At 36.6% G+C, this 17,008-nt stretch overlaps 1 protein-coding gene across 7 annotated transcripts in view; it reads left to right on the top strand.

Moving 5' to 3' along the window:
* The first annotated feature begins 666 nt into the window (after positions 1-666).
* Positions 667-17,008, top strand: part of TASP1 (taspase 1) — a 219,268-nt gene continuing 202,926 nt past the window's right edge. For all 7 annotated transcript variants that reach the window (XR_005122133.2, XR_005122135.2, XM_037494547.1 and 4 more), the window contains exons 1-4: positions 667-705; positions 8,284-8,502; positions 12,382-12,449; positions 13,960-14,028. Coding sequence is in view for 5 of the 7 variants with exons in the window: in XM_037494547.1 (XP_037350444.1) it covers positions 8,358-8,502; positions 12,382-12,449; positions 13,960-14,028 (282 nt within the window). In the remaining 2 variants the exon portion in view is untranslated. The remainder of the gene's footprint in view (positions 706-8,283; positions 8,503-12,381; positions 12,450-13,959; positions 14,029-17,008) is intronic.

Below are 17,008 nucleotides of genomic sequence, written 5' to 3' on the forward strand. Positions count from 1 at the left end.
CTTCCTTCCTCAGTCTCCTCTGCAGCTTCTTCTCTCCCTGCTCAGCTCCACCCTCCATTTGGGTGGGGCAGGGAACCTGGAACCTCCCCCTTTCCTGGGGACCACCCTGTTACAGTTACATGCAAAAGGTTAATAGTTACAAGAAAACATTAAAGGGTTCACGTAATGTTATTGTGTCTCGGTCTTGGGCACGCTGCAGCAATGAAAGATACAAAAAACCTAAATAATTTCATTAGCTCCTTCATTCCTCTCAGGGCAAGGCTGGCCCCCACTTCACACAAGTCATCCAGGCAGAAGCCTGGTTTTCTCTACCATACAGGGGAAAACTGCAAGGATTCTATGAACTTAAGCTTTAAATGACAATTCAATCATGAGGGCGACTTTAATTTCCTCGTAATCACACCGATCGTCTGCCAACCATTCGGACCAGTCACACCACGGTGGGCTAGTTCCAGGGCTAAGCGAGGAGGGACAGGGCGCCTGCGCAGCTCAGCGTGAGGCTCAGGTGGAGTCCACGCGGCACCTCAGCAGCTAGGTGCTCAGCTCGGGAGCAGGGGGCGGAGTTTGACAGCGCGTGGGCGTCTACTTCCGGTCACGGGGTCACACGTACCACCAATGGGAAGACTAGACGTCAGCCCCGCTTCCTCACCCTGGCAACGGGTGGGTGACTACTTCCGGTGCTGTGAGGGCTCGGGGCTGACGCGGGTGAGTGTCCCTCTTTCTCACGCTGTCCGCGTTGCTGCCGCTGCATTGCCGCTCCTGTCCCCAGGCCTCGTCTGCTCGCTTAGACGTCTTTTCTGGGGCCGGGCGGGGGCGGCACTCAGGATGCCCCTTGCCTGGGGCCGTGTTGAAGATGGTACCCGGGATGTCCCTCGTTCCCTCGATCGCGCGTGGGGCTCACCGCAGCCCCATTCCCAGTCGGGGTTGCAGCTGCTTGGCGGCCGCATTCCCTCCCTGCTGGAAGGGACTGTCTATGTGTGGGGGATCCTTCACCCACTTTGCTGGTCTGAGACTCAGACACGGGGGTGTGCGCCCAGGTGGGGCCAGAGGAACCCAGAAGTGCCAGTAGTGTAGACAGGCCTGTTTAAAGTCCCGTGGGATTTAGCATTTACTCTGTGGATGTGAAGGAAAGGACCGAGGCCATGGAGAAGGGGCAGCTGGAAGAGGATGGAAACAGCAGTTGGAGGTGCCTTGGATATTGGCACCTTGGATGTTGGTAGGAGGGAGTACAACATGACTCACCTATGTAGGTGAGGGGAATGAAAGGTATTTTGGGGATCATGGGACTGAGATGATTGAATACTAAGTTTAGGAATTTTAATACATTAGGGAATTTAGTTACTGGCCTGTTTTGTCTGTTTTAAATAAAACTTCCTTTGCTCCCCTTCCGCTTGTAAAAAAGAATGCATACTTATTAAAGAATATCTGGAAGATGCAGAAATATTTAAAACAAGATAGCTGGCTTATAGTTCCACCAACAGAGCATTTTATATTTCTTTGTAATTTTGTCGCATACTGTTAACCTACTTGTCATCATAGTGTATGTGTGTAAAATGTGATTATAACTAAAAAACAATTTTTGTACATTGGATCCATTTCGTGGTTAGGTGTGTTTCTTTTTTTTTTTTTGAGGTAATTAAATGTACAATTTGAAATACACTCTTTTAAGTTGTATATTTCTGTGGTCTTAATATAGTCACAAAGAGAGGGGTACAGGCCAGAGGTGTGGGGGGTGAGAGGATTCACCAGAGACAGAGTGGGGAGCAGAACAGGCAGATTGACTGAAATACATTGCTGAGGGGAGCAGCTGGTGAGTCAGGAGATGTCTGCTGTGCCACATAGGCCAGCCCTCTGGTGGGGGATCAAACCTGTGCTGGCAGTGGCTGACAATAGTTTCATCATGCTGAGACCTAACCCCTTGCGCCACCAGGAGGCCCTAGTTATTTTGTTAAAAAAATGTTCTCAGAAGTGGAATTACCTGTAAAACATGACATAAATACCTTTTGGAGCTCATTTAATAGGCGTTAAACCTTCAATGTCATGTTAAGAGCAACACAGCTCTATTTGTTGCAATAGACTACTGAATTTCTGTCACAAGCCTTTTGCTGTAAGGTGAATAGATTTCATGACTTCCTCTCAACTGTTTCTAAAAGACTAAGTAAATCTAGTGCAGAAAAACTTCAACTTCAGTGACAAACCAGACAAGTGGTTGTTTTCTAAATTGTTTTAAGAAAAAAATAGTGTCTTCACATGCAGTAGAAAAATAAAACCCATTTTGAGAGAGATGGGTCAAGATTTACACCTTAAATTAGTGCCATGAAAGTCCCTGGATCAAATAATGTTTTGATAATCAAGTTAGTTTGCATCTCAGATATGACTAGCTTAAATCTTCCTAATTTAGTAGATAGATAGTACTGATTAAAAAATTTGAAATCCAAGAAGGTTACTAGGAACAAAATCAAGTTTCCCTTTTATCCTTGTCCCTCATTCTGTCAGCTCTCTTTAGAGAAACATGTGGTACATTACTTGTATCTGTATAGAATAGTTCATACATAGAGTATCTCTGGAAAGATAGTATATACAAAAATTATACATTTTAAGTTTCTTGATATTTACTGGCCAATTTCTTTTTCAAATGGTTACATCAGTTTAAGGTGGTTATACAATGCTAATTAGAAATTTTCATTTTTGTTTGTATTTCTTTCCTTAATGTTGGATATCTAGTTTATATTCCCTCTTTTGTGTGTTGTCTGCTCTGATCACTTGGCATGGAACTTGTTAGTATATAGTCTTTATGAGGTTTATTTTGGCAACATTTTGCCAATGGTTACTTTATGATAGGTGGGATTTTGGGGAGAAAAGTTAAAATGTTTTTCTAATGTTTAAACCTAAGGAGTATCTGGGGAAAGAGAATTTTGTTTTGGGTAGGTTAAGAATGAGGAGGATACAATTTGAGTTATTAAGGAGATATGTGGCTAGAGCTCAAGAGAGCAAAGATACTTAGGAACTCTTCAATTTACTGAGAAGATACTTTTGAAAGGTTGACAGTGGGTGAATTTGCTGGAGACATTTGCATATAAGCCCATTGATAGGTTGTCTGGGAGTCATGTAAAAGGAGAAAATTGGAAGGAATATGAGATGCTATGAAGAACTAGGATAGTAAGTTGGCATGTTTGCCAAGGCACGCATAGGATCTAGAGAACCAAAGGTTGTAAGCAGAAGATTAATTAGCGGCCATTAGATATAGTAACTAGGAAAATATACATCTGTGGGCAAGAGTCTTCCCCCTCCCCAACGACATTATTAAGATTTCATTCATTTATATCCACTGAAGTGTACAATTAATGATATTTATATTTAGAGTTTCACAACCATCACCACAATGAATTTCAGAGCATTTTTTTCCTTTCTTTTTTTTATTTTATATAATTCTTACATCATTTTTCATTTTTTGCACAATGTATGCATTTTCATTTTGGTTATATTCCCCATACAATTGCACCCCCCCTTATTTTGACCCTAATCCTTCTTCTCCCCATCCCCACCCCGACCCCCCTACAGTGTGTCTCTTGTCCATAGTTGCTTGTTGATTTTGATTTTTACTTTGTATTAATTAGTCTTTTTCCTGGTCCCTTATTTAGGTTTTCTAAATTCCTGCTATGAGTGAGACCATCTGGTATTTTTCTTTTTCTTTCTGACTTATTTCACTGAGCATGATTCCTTCTGGCTCCATCCATGTTGCTGCAAACTGCATGTGTTTATCTTTTTGATCGCTGAGTAATATTCTATTGTATATATGTACCACATCTTTCAGAGCATTTTTATTGCCTGTACAGGAAACCCTGCCCCCAGTAGTAGTCACTACAATTTTCCTCTTTCCTCCCAACCCTGCAAAACCACTAATCAACTTTATGTCTCGTTCGTTAGCTTTGTCTACTCTGGACATTTCATATACATGGAAATACACAGCATGTGATCTTTTGTGTCTGATATTTCATTGTTTTCAGTTGATTCATTTATGCCATTCATATCAGTACTTCATTCCTTTTTATGACTAAATTAGGTTCCATTGTATGACATCACATTTTGATTAGCCACCATCAATTCTTGAATATTTGAAGTGTCTGTACTTTTTGGCTATTATTGGGGCTCAGAGGTTAATCCTCCACCTCTCTGGGTTCTTGGCCTGAACAAATAATCAAAACAGCATCAGAGGAAAAACAAATCAATTTGATAACATGCATCTTGGGATTTTACATGACTGTAAATTCTAAAGAATAATGGAACAAGCCAGGGATATTTATCTTGAATTTCGGGGTCAAGGAGAGAGGGAGAGGATATTTCACATGACAGCTAAGAAGGGGTTTTCTGATCTTCACTCAGCTCAGAGAGGACTCATTCACTGATAAATATATAACTGGATGAGAACCCCTCCACCTCAAACTGCTGTTCTAGGCCTGTTAGGTTCGGTTGGGAAAAAGTCAAAGGATTCAGGGAAGAAGAAAAGTTTCTCCTAGCATTCAGGTCTCTTATTACACTCAACCAAAACAATGTATTCTTCTAGTGATGGTAATGGCCTCGCTAAGGGTCAGAGTGCCTTGATTGACAGCTACCAAAATGACAAGATGACTATTCTGGGCATTTGATCCTTTTGGGGAGACTGAACCTCATACTATTGTGAATAATTCTGCTATAACCGTCTATGTACCAGTTTTTATGTGATGTATGTCATACATTCTTTTAGGTATATACCTAATAGTGGAGTTGCTAGGTCATATGTTAACTCTGTTTAGCTTTTTAAGCAACTATTACAGATGATGGGCATGTTGCCAGTGATTTTTAGAAATAATAAAGTGAATTTTAGTGTAATTCATAGGAAATTGCACATTATTCATATGTAGGCATATTATCCAAAACTGAAGGCACTATGAAATTATTTACTGTTGTGTAAATTGCTTATGTTATCTTCTTTCATTAGAAATCTTTTGAGTTGAGTGTTACTGCAAAGCTTAGCTGAAGTGTTAGACATTCTTCTTGTGAATCAATGTATTGATTAAGTATGCTTCATCAATTTCAAATTATGATTTGTGATATCACAGATTGACAGATTTGACAAAAATAGCACAGGGATATTTGATCTTTCGCAATGATTTATTTTTTTACTACTCAGTCTTAAATGTAGAGATCAAATTATGTGAACTTTAGAAAATTTGGGTTACCTGTAGTTTTTACGGCCCAAGAAGACCCATCAGGAGATATGTTTTTAATGATACTGGTCTCTCCTAGCATAGACACTCTTCCTGTAAATTTTAATTTTTATTGATTTTGCTAAAATGCCCAGTTGAGTTGTATCAATTTGTGCTACTACAAGCAATGCATGAAAACTTCTGTTTCTCTGTGCTCTCTAAACATGCTGTTATCTTTTTGGTGTTTTCCAATTCAATTTACAATATGACATTTCAAATAAAAATGAGTTTTATTTTGTACCTTCGCTTGAGTGAGGTTTAGCATCTTTTGATTTGTTTAAGCTGTTAGGTAGTTTTTCTGTAACCTTGGTTTGTCTATTTGCCCTTTTGTTGGTAATTTGTTGGAACTCTATTTATTAGACAGATCAGATCTTTAATGGGTGCCAGGTTAAACAAAAACTGATGTTGGGTAGAAGTTGCTTCATTTCTAAATGAATTAAAAATATTCCAAAACCATTGGGAGTTGGGGGCAAGAGTTTTATATTGGATTGCTTGTCTATTTGAATTCCTTTCCCAGCTTAGCAGAACTTTGGAGCCAGTATTTTTGGCGGGTTTTGTTGTGGTGACATGGCTTGCTAAATTAAATACTTTTCAGATGGTATATTGCTCAAGAAATAACAAAATTAATTCATTTTTCAACATTTTATTTTTGAAGACAAGCTTAAGAGGCAGACTCTTAAAATCTCATGCATTAAATTGACTTACATCACTACACTTGATCTTAGCCAATACATTTTTTTTAAAGATCTATTTATGCATACAAGAGCTTGGGTACAGGCCAGAGATGCGGGAGGTGGGCAGATTCACCAGAGACAGAATGGGGAACAGAACAGGCAGAGTGACTGAAATACACTGCTGAGAGGAGCAGCAGGTGAGTCAGGAGATGCCTGCTGTGCTATGTGATTGCTCCTTGCCTGGCTGGGGATTGAATTTGTGCTGCATAGGCTGCGTATTGCTTCATAGTGTGGTGCTTAACTCCTTGCGCCACCAGGGAGGCCCCCCTTAGCCAATACATTTAAAAAAAACAAGAAGAAAAATGTAAAAAATAAATAAAAAATAAATAAAATTATTAAAATAAAAAATGACTATTACAGCAAACCTTATTCATTGTAAAATATAGATATAATTTCTTATGGAAAAAATGCATCTGATGACAGTGAGACAAAGTAGTTTGGACATATTTTCATTTTAACTGAAGCTTTTACTTTTTCAAAGTCTGAATTTTCACTTGCTTGGGCTCAATGACTAATGGGCCAAGTTCATTTCATGTCTAGGCCAGATGTGATGTCTGTATAGTCTGACAGATGAAGCAATAATGATTTAAGTTCTACTTCCTTAACTGATACATAAATAAATAAGTAACCTATCTCAAAGAAATAACCAAAGTAAAATAAACATAATTGAGGCAGATCCTTGTGAAGTCTTTGGGAGGTAAACCGCCTTTAGAAAGATATCCACCTCCACAAAACAAAAACAGGCATTTAAATAACTTATTTAATATCAGTACTCTTTTGTGATCAGATTTCTCCTACATATATGATTATATGTAAACATTTTAATATAGCAGTATATTTCTTTGACCTTAAGCTATATACCCTTTAAATGAAATGTTAGATAATAAAAATTTAATGGACTCTCTTAGACTTTGCAGTTCTTCTCAGACCATCTCTGGTGTAATGGACCAATTTTTAAAAATTTTCAAACTTTGTTTACTAATAATTTTTAAAAGAACCCCCCCCAAACCACCTGAAAACAACAGAAAACAAAACTCAAAGCAAACCTGAAATATGGAACTGTGAACTGTGAAAAATAAAGACAAAAGCACAAATTTTTATTAGAGTTAGCAGGTAAATTGTTTTGAAAATATAATTACAAACAAGATGAGTTTAGAAACAGAAAAGAATTACAAAGACTACACATTGTTTATTGTGTCTATAATGTGCCTGTATATCAATAATACTATAACAATGTGGTAACAAACACTAGTCTTTAACTTTGATTATACTGCTTTTAGGGAATAGGTAGCTAAGTTATTCTTTAGCATAAAGAACACATTTTTTTTTAACAGTGTGAATTTAGATGTTTAAGTAGTTTCAACCAACTGGTTTTTGGACTTTTCTTTAAATCATTGTGTGTTGATTTTTAAATAATCACATTTCCCCTAGTCTGAAATGTGTTTCACTATCATTATTGTTATTAAATCAAGATAGCTGGAAGCTTGTGAACTGGTAATAGTCAGAAAAATTAGAAAAAGCCTCGTGGCATAAATTGCTTATAATTTTTAAATTTATATCTCATTACTTATCTATTTAGAAAGTCAGAAATAATTCTTATTCATGAAAATTCATGTTTTTGAAAGTGTAGTTATTTTAATTTCTTGGTTTAGTGATACAATTTTCTTAACATTTGTGTATTACAGTTGAACTATGGAGCATTACACTTTTATTAGGTCCTTCATAAGCAGGTGTGAATCTGGTTGCCTCATTCCATTAAGCAGCACTCTATAGATATTAAATGTTCTTAACCATATATGAAAAAAAAGTAATAATGCGAGGTGATAGATATGTTAAATAGCCTTATTGTGATAATCATTTCATAAAATATATGTTTATCAAATCATTTTTTCACTAAGTTTACACAGTGTTTTTTGTCAGTTATATCTGAATGAAGCTGGGGAAAAAGAGTAAGCAGTAATCCAGGCTTTAGTGATGTTGCCAGCATTACTTGTAGTTCTAGACTGTTCCGGAGATTTTTGTCTTGGACGAGTAGAAAGTGATATTTAAGGTTAAATTGAGCTTTTCTTATAGTTAAAAGATACAAGATCTTTGGAGTCAGTAGTCTTTTTACAAAAGTTCTTTTGCTTATCTTGCTTCAAGTATTGTCAGTGGACAGAGAGATTTAAATTCTAAACTTTTTATATCCCATGTTAAATAAATTTAAAATTAGATGTTTTAGAAAGTTATCTTTGCACAGCTTTGTATGTTACCTGTGTGTTACTAGAAAGAAATGCACACTTTATTTGCCCATTTTTGTTTAGGATAATTCCTGTCCTGCAATTACTTTGGATGGAAGTATGCTTTTTCCCCCAGTAGAAGATGGTAATCTCAGAGAATGACCATGGAGAAGGGGATGAGTTCTGGAGAAGGGCTGCCATCCAGATCATCTCAGGTTTCAGCTGTTAAAATAACAGCCAAAGAGTTGGAAACAAAGCAGCCTCATAAAGAGAAACGAGGGGGCTTTGTATTGGTGCATGCAGGTAAGCTCTAAGTGGGTGAGTAGGAAAATGAAAATAATGGTGATTTCTTTTTTTCTTGCATTTAGGTACAGCAGGGATTGAATTTCATATTGAATTCCATATTCAATTTCATATTGAATTCCATAGGAAGCAAATTGCTAGATGAAGGAGTTGGACTCAAAGAGATTTACTTCCAGATAGTGAGCATCTTCGTTTTCATCAGTTAGAAAATTTTACAATGACAACTCTTCCTATTCTTATACCCTTATTTACTTTTACTTTAGATAATAGATTAAGGTGGTGTTAAAACCAGACAGAGTAATTTTTTAACGGTTTTGTGTTTTTAAAAATAATGGTGCTGAAGCAACATGGATGGAGCTGGAAGGGATCATGCTCAGTGAAATAAGCCAGAAAGAAAAGGAAAAATACCGGATGGTCTCACTCATAACAGGAATCTAGAAAACCTTAATATGGACCAGGAAAAAGAATAACTATAAGAAAGAAAAAAAATCAAAATCAACAAACGACTATGAACCAGAGACACTCTTTGGGGAGGGAGGGAAGGACGGATTGGGGTCAAAATCAGGGTTGCAATTGTATGGGGAATATAAAAATAAAAAAAATAATAAAAAAAATTTAAAAAATTAAAAAAAAATAATGCTGCTAAAATATTTTTGACACCTGTATAGAATTTGGTCATCTTAGAGTATAATTACACAATCCAAGCAGTAGTTTGCCATCTTAATATTATAAATGTGGAAACCTAAATCCAGAGAGATTAAATGACATGCAGATGGTTGGCAAGCCAGACTGAGAAACCCTTAAATGTGCACTTAAGTCCCCGTCTAGTTTTCTTGGTTTTACGGGTTAAGCCTAGGGGTAAGTAAGAGTGACCCAGTTTATGAATCTTTACCTGTGTACTTATGAATACAGGATAAGACCCAAAGCAGACACACAGAGAGAAATTAAAACATAAAAAAAAGGTTTAAAAGGATTTATTTACATATGGAGTGAGAAAAGGTAGAGAAGATAAATTACTGGCTGTATGCGGCTGCTCGTGTCTGTTCTACCCAAAGATATCAACTGAGCAGACAACCAAGTGTAGTCAGAAGCCAGTTGAAAAAAAAGAGAATGGCCCACCTGTGCTCCATTTTTTTTTAAAGCATCGGTGGTGGCTCTTTTCCTCCCCTCGTTCCCTGTGGCCCCTGTCTAGGATGTTAGGAGCAGAGTCTGGAAAGCTCCACCTTTGCCTCAAGTTAGCTTGTAGCGTCCATGTAATTTGTAAAACAACTTTCTCAGTGATTTCTGAAACAAACTCAGATCCACTGTCACTCTGAGTAGAGCTAGGCAATCCAAAGTAAAGAACGCTTTTACCCTTCCTAAGAAGATATCCACAAAGACCAAAAGACACTTAATATTTCCAGTGGTTTGGACAGTTGGTTAAATCCACTTGCCAGTATTCAAAAGAACACATGCTACAGTTTTGAACCCAAATAATTTAATGGTAGGAGTTATACTTGACCCATAACTTTGGGTGATTTGTTGAGGCACTCTGCAAATAGGGGCCCTCTAAATTCAGGTTCAAAGGCATCTCTCCCATAGTTGGATCCTTCATAAAGATATTTCAACACTGGGTGGTGCAGGCCCTCTGGAAGGAGTATCGTTTCATTTGAGTCACTCTCTATGTGGGGTTGAGGTTAATAAGTCCTTGTTCACAGATCCCTTGCTTATCCATGTTAGTATATCTGGGAATAAACTGAGGTAAGTCACGAGGAATGAGTGACCCCGAAAAGCCAAATGAGCAGATGCTGTAGCCCCACATTCAACTGCTCTTTTGCCTTCTGTAATTTTAGATCCATCCCTTTGATCGCCAGGGCAGTGTATCACCACTGTGGCTTTTTGCAGGACCAGGCTCTCTGGTGGGCATTTAATATCTTTGTTCCTGGTTGTAGGAACCTGCTTTCTTTTCATGTGGTGTATGAATATGGAACCATAAGGCATATTTTGATCCACATTTTGCCGTTTTACCTTGAGAGAGTTCCAGGATTTGGGTCAAGGCTACCAATATGTCCTTTTGTGCCGACATCCCTACTGGGAGGACCTTGGCTACTCTGATGTTCTGAAGCATCACCACTGCATATCCTACATGTCAGTGACCCTGTAAACTGCTCCTGCTCTGGCACTGGAGGGGGCTAGTCAGACAAATCTGGTCTGCTAGCACACATTGTTTTAATAGTTTCTAGACAGTTGTAAGACTCCACACACAAGGCTGTCTGCTTTGCTTGGGAGCATGGTAGTTGGATTTAAAGGGCTGGTAGCTTGCAACTGTGCTTTAGGATTATCTAGTTGATAATCTTTGATATTTCCCCACGTGCCTAGCAGTCAACCAGAGTCCACTCTTATGTTCTCTGTTAAAGAACTTTTTGATTAGAAACCTAATTTTCATCATTATTTAGGGCTTTGTCTTATAAAGGTTATTCTCAAATCCCTAACTAAGTAAATATCAATTCTTTTAGGGAACAAATTTCAGATTCATTTTCTTGAGGAAGATGTGGATGATTAAGAGAGAAGAATCATCAGGCTTTTTAATAGGCAATAGTGAATATGCTGTTATTGAGGTTTCAGAGATACCCTGAGCTACATTCCAGGGTGAGAGGATGAAAAGAGTTTGGATAGGAGTGTTGGCATTGGTGGTGATTGTGGCTGGGTGGGATGTAATAACCCCCAGTCTCAAGTGTTATTTAGAAACTACCTGGCTTTTTGTAGTTACTCTTAAGAATTCTGGATTCTGAACAGTAACTTCCCATTTGGCAGGGGCTTTCTAAAGGTCAACAAAGAGGACTCCTTAACCTTTTTTCAGATGAACATTTGCCTTGGGTCTGATTCTGGGAATTTCCTCACAGCCTGGCCTTTGAACATCAGTTTTTGCTGCAACATCTAGTTCAGCAATCAAGATTTCCTGATGTGCCCAGGCCAGATGAGATGTGGAGCTCTCTGGGTGTAGAGAAGGAAGAGAAGGACCAGCAAGAAGGAGTTGAATATATTGATGGAGTAAAAAATGAAATAGACACATTTAATGAATAAACCAGTGAGGAGGTTTTGAAAGTGGAACAGAAATTTAACAAACTCTGCCAACAAACTCCTCTTTTTTCAGAAGAGGTCAGAATTGATCACCAAAATCTAAAATCTTTGGGTAACAACCTGTCACCCATCCACAAGTGTCTGTGCTGGTTGGGGAGGAGGATAAATATGTGATGAATTATTTGACAAGCATTGAGGTAATAGAATTTGAAGCCATTAAATCAGGTATAGAGTAGATTTTTATTTTGATGAAAGCCCTTACTTTGGAAATAAACTTTTCTCTAAAAAAATTTCATTTGAATGAGAGTGGTGATTCATCTTTGAAGCCCACTGAAATTAAATGGAATTTGATTGTGGAGTGGTGTGGTAACATATCTGAGGAAGTATGAATGTATTTCCCTAAATTGTGTATAGTGTTCTAAACCAATTTTACCTCAGTAATGGAAAAAAGGAAAAGTGAACATAGAGGAACTTGAAGGGACTCTGTTCCAGACACCACTTGGACTTCTCAAGTCCTGATCAAAAGAACTCCTAACTTTGGAGAAAGGTTTTTTGGAGGAAGGAGAGGTGACCTTAGTGAAACCTCTTTGGGGACATAAGCTATTTCTATTGCTTCTGGCAGAAAAAAAGCTTTTTGAAAAAAGACATGGCTATAAAAGAGGTGTGGTGGAGAAAAGAAACTGTTAGATTTTAAAATTCTATACAGTTAGGGCTATTATTTTATTTTCAACAGGAAAACATCAGTTTGTATAAATTATTTATATATAAGCAAGATCTCTGATATGTTAATATCAGTTGGTTTTCTTTTTTTCATTACAGGTGCAGGTTATCATTCTGAATCCAAAGCGAAGGAATATAAACATGTATGCAAACGAGCTTGTCAGAAGGTATGACCTGAATGTATATAATCAGAACATTTCCAACCTATAGCAGTTTTACCTTGAAATTCAAAATTTTAAGATTTATTTATTTATTTATGTGAGCACTGGATATAGTCAGAAGCGCGGGAGGGTGAGAGAATTCACCAGAGCGGGGAACAGAACAGGCAGACTGACGAAACACACTGCTGAGAGGAGCAGTGGGTGCGGCAGGAGAGATCCCCCATGCCATGTGGGACTCTCGCTGGTGACCGGGGATCGAACCGGTGCCGCAGAGGCCGTGGGCAGCTTCGCAGCCCAGCACTCAACTGCTGTGCCACCAGGGGAGGCCCGAAATTCAAAATTTTAGGGCTTGATTTATAAGATAACCTTTTGGTTTGGACCACAAAATTACTTTGCTGATATTTGTGGGGCCTTGTTTTGTTTTTTGTGTTTCATTCTCCAAAAGGTGCTCAGATCTTTCCCTTCCTTGTTTTACCAAATTAAAGTCTATGTTTTTTGAATTGTGGACATATTATCAGTTACCTTTTAATCTTTGTGAAGGCGTTGAACTCTTTATTATAAAAGGAATGGGAAAACAGCTCAAAGGCAGCCAATATGTTTTTCTATGATGGGAAGAAAAATAATAAAAATCATTATCACTATACTATAATAAAAATTGTATTATTATTATATTATAATGTAATAAAATTATATATTTTTTTTATCATGTGGTTTGTAGCACAGCAAATTCATTGTCATTTCTGAGATTAGCTTTACCTTTTTCTCAGGTGTGCTTTTTCTTTTTTGGTTTTTGAGGTTTTGCTAAATTGTTGAATAATGTGGGGGCATGAGAGGACTCAGGAGAAATATTATTTGTTTTCATTTTGGACTTTCCTATAGTCTCTTCTAGGCAAACTTTCCATTACTTTCTATGCAAATAGATGTTAATTGGATATTGTATATCAAATAACTAGGTTTTCAGCTCTTTGCATTTGTATTTACTTGCCATTTAGAAGAAAACTTGTACTTTATTAGAGACTCAAGCTTTTTCTTATGAATGAGATCTCTAACTAAATAAGAATATTTTGTTACAGAGATTTTGCTTTAAGCGTTTTATAATAAAGTTAAAAATTCTCTGAACTATTTTATATTATTATTTTTTGAAGTGTGAAATTTTTCATTACCTTTAAAGGAATGTTTTTCTATTATAAATCTGTGGTCATAGAACCCTATTTCTTTTGGAGTTTATAGTCAGTCTTTTTAATTTATACAATGCACTATTTAAACATTTAATGAGGAATACACGTCTTAGTTTCTGTGCTAGATTTTATTCATTGTCTCATTTTGAATAATATTAACAGCTATATTATAAATTATTATGATCATAAATACTTGCTTATTTCAAATCTAAGTAGTTTCTCTCTTGAAGTAGAAATGGAATTAGTGATTACTTTTTATTAACTAAATATCTCCACTTCTTTAAGCTTTTGAGAAGTTGTGGTTTTATAATGAATAATTTCACCCCTTGGTCTCATAGGCAATTGAAAAGTTGCAGGCTGGTGCTCTTGCGACAGATGCAGTGACTGCAGCTCTGGTGGAACTTGAGGTATTTTTTTTCTCTGCTTAAGTTTTCTTTATAATATTTATGTTTGTTTTTCTTAAATGACATGAAGCTTTTGACTTAGTCAACTGTCAATTATTTGACCACCATTTCCCAACATGATAAACAAAGTTATATTGTGATATTATTAGGTTGTTTTCTCTGTAGACTTCTCTGAGTAATATAGAAGTTGGTTAAATTCCTTTTTTCATGAATACAAATGTTATTGCTGACTGGATACCTAATTTTTCTTAATATTGTCAGTAGGAAAATTCCTAAAGTTAACTCCCCTGCAAAGTAATATGTGTGCTGTTATTTAGGAAACAAAAAATTCCTAATATCTGAAGTGTATAAAGTGAAAAGGGACGTTTCCTCAAACCTTATAGGTTGATATGTATCCAGAAGGTATGCTTTATGTGTGATTGTTAGGTTAGTCTCCAGTTAACTGCAGCCAATGAAGAATTCATTGCGTAGACTCTCAAATTTTCTGTGATTCTTTGTACTCCAGAGTACGGAGTCTCTCAGTTCTTTCAGTCTGGGGCCTTGAGAGCATAGGTTTGTATAGGGTATGTTTAGGCCATCAGAGTACAGAATACAGAGTTTTGCCCTCAAACCTCAAACTTATATAAGATAGATTTGTGTGAGTCGGTTTAGAGGACAGTAGTGAGCAAGTAGTTTCCTGGTTGAGAAGACTACTTGGGAAATCAAATAAAACATAAAGATAAAACAGTAATGAGTTTAAGGAGAAGATGATAGAATTGATCTTCCCAAGTTGACTGGATTGTGACCTTATGTTTAGGCTCTCATATCAGTGTATCTACTCTGTCATGCCAGGTCTTGCTTTTCCCTGTGAAAAATATCCAGAAATTTACCAGAAGTCCTAGCCATATGTTTTATATATTGCCTTGCTTGTTTGTGGAGTGGTACTTTTGACCATGATTTGTAGATTTTAATGTCTCATGTGAATGTCTTCAGCTTGGTCCTAGTATTGTTATGGGAGGTGTGAACACAGAGGGTGGGAACCAGTTACACAGTAGTTTGGTTCCTGAGGCATCTGACTCGGGAATATGTGGTCTCTTCCTTTTGTGACTGATGCATTTTATGCTTGCTCTAAGTCATTAGCCATGTGTCCTTGGGCACTTCACAGCCACTCCTTAATTCAGTTTCCCCATTTTAAACATGGGTATAATAATTCCTGTTTCACAGAGTTGTGAAGATTTACTGGGTTAATATATGACAATTATTTAAAGCATTGTGTGGCAATTATAACTAGAATGAGGTGCTTTGGAAACGATATATATAAGGTAAATATTTATAATACCTATAGTGATAAGTTTTGGAATGTGAGCAAAAGATGTATTATGGATAAAAGGACAAAAGTGATACAAGAAAGAAGGTTGATGTATTTTCCAGTCATACCTTTACTCAAACACACAGGAATGCTTCATCAAATTTAATTCAGTTAAAATTCAGTTAACTACAAATCACTCTTTTGTACAGAAGATGAGACCTTGAGATTACTGGTACCTAAAGTCAGTGTGGGGAAAGAAGGTTATTGAGTAGTTGGGAGATAAACTATAATGGCAGCTGTTACAAAATTGAGTAGAACTGAATTTTTCTTTTTCTTTTTACCCTAGAATAACTTTAGTTTTCTCTAGGCATAATTATATCATGTTATATATTTCATTACGTCTCCCCCTAGTGCTGAGTCAATCTTATTTTTAAAGAATTTATTTATGCTTAAACATGATTAGAAATATATTTTGGAATAATGAATTACTCAGGAGTAAGTGAACTTTATAGTTTTGAATGATGACCTATACCTTTTAAGAGTGGTGATAAGACTTTTTTTTTAAACAAACTTGTTCTATTATTTTTGTTATTTAATTATTAAATTTTGGGGAAAATTTCAATACATTATCTTTAAAGATTTATTTTTATGTAGAATCTTTGTAATATGCTGGTAGTTTAAGGTCTAAGACTCTACTAGCTAGAAGAATTTTCTTGAATCTTAAGAATTTTGTTGGAAGTCATGCTTATACTGCCCCCTACAGTTTCTGTTGCCTTGCATAGTTGTGATTCATCACCTTAAATATGGTAAAAATTTTCAAATAGAGTTCCGCTAAAGTTTATAATAGTTTGCATCAATGGAAAAATGTAAGAAAATCAGATCTAATATTTTCTGTACTTACAAATATATAAGTAACAATATTATATCCTTATAACCTACTGTAAGGTCCCAGAGAGTCTGATTTATACTTTCTTATGTATAATTTGACAGCAACTGTCTTTAGTTTCGATCAGTCTATTCAGTAGAATTGAGTCTTACCTATTGACTACATATGGACAGTCATCATAACATTTTTTTTTTTTTTTGCTTTGGGATATAATTTTTGATTAGAAAAAGTCAGTGCTTTTAAACTTGCCTATTACATTATTAATAAAGCAGATACTTAAATTGGTCTGAATTCCTTGAAACCATTACTAACTGTAGACTGAAATGTTTTAATTCCTATTAAAATTATGAAAATTTACACTTATACAAATAGCAAAAACTGATCTCAACTCAGGGCCTTAGAGGAGGAAGAGACAAGGTAAAAGAGAAGAAAGTATACATACACACACTTCATACACACATTTACTTATGCAAGTCACCTAGATGCATTATTTTTGAGCTTTTCTTGGAAAATGATTACTTTGTGTATCATTTTCTAGTCTGCTACTACAAACAAGTGGCAAGTGATATTATCCTAAGACTGCTACTTCTGGATATCAGTAGAGGCATTTCCTTCCTGTAAATGAAGGACTTATGCACGTGCATGTGCATGAGTCCCTGCCTATTAAACTGATCTGCTTCTGCCTTCAGGATTTTGGGAAGGAAGGTGTTCACTTCCATATGAGAGGTGTTCTGTGTGGAAATGAAAATGACAGGACTCCAAAGTGTATTTTGTTTATCTTCAAAATGTGGGGGAGGAAGTGGAAACGC

This window comes from Talpa occidentalis, unplaced genomic scaffold, assembly GCF_014898055.3.
Source record: "Talpa occidentalis isolate TD23 unplaced genomic scaffold, MPIMG_talOcc4v2.1 talOcc4.10, whole genome shotgun sequence".
Lineage (NCBI taxonomy): Eukaryota > Metazoa > Chordata > Mammalia > Eulipotyphla > Talpidae > Talpa > Talpa occidentalis.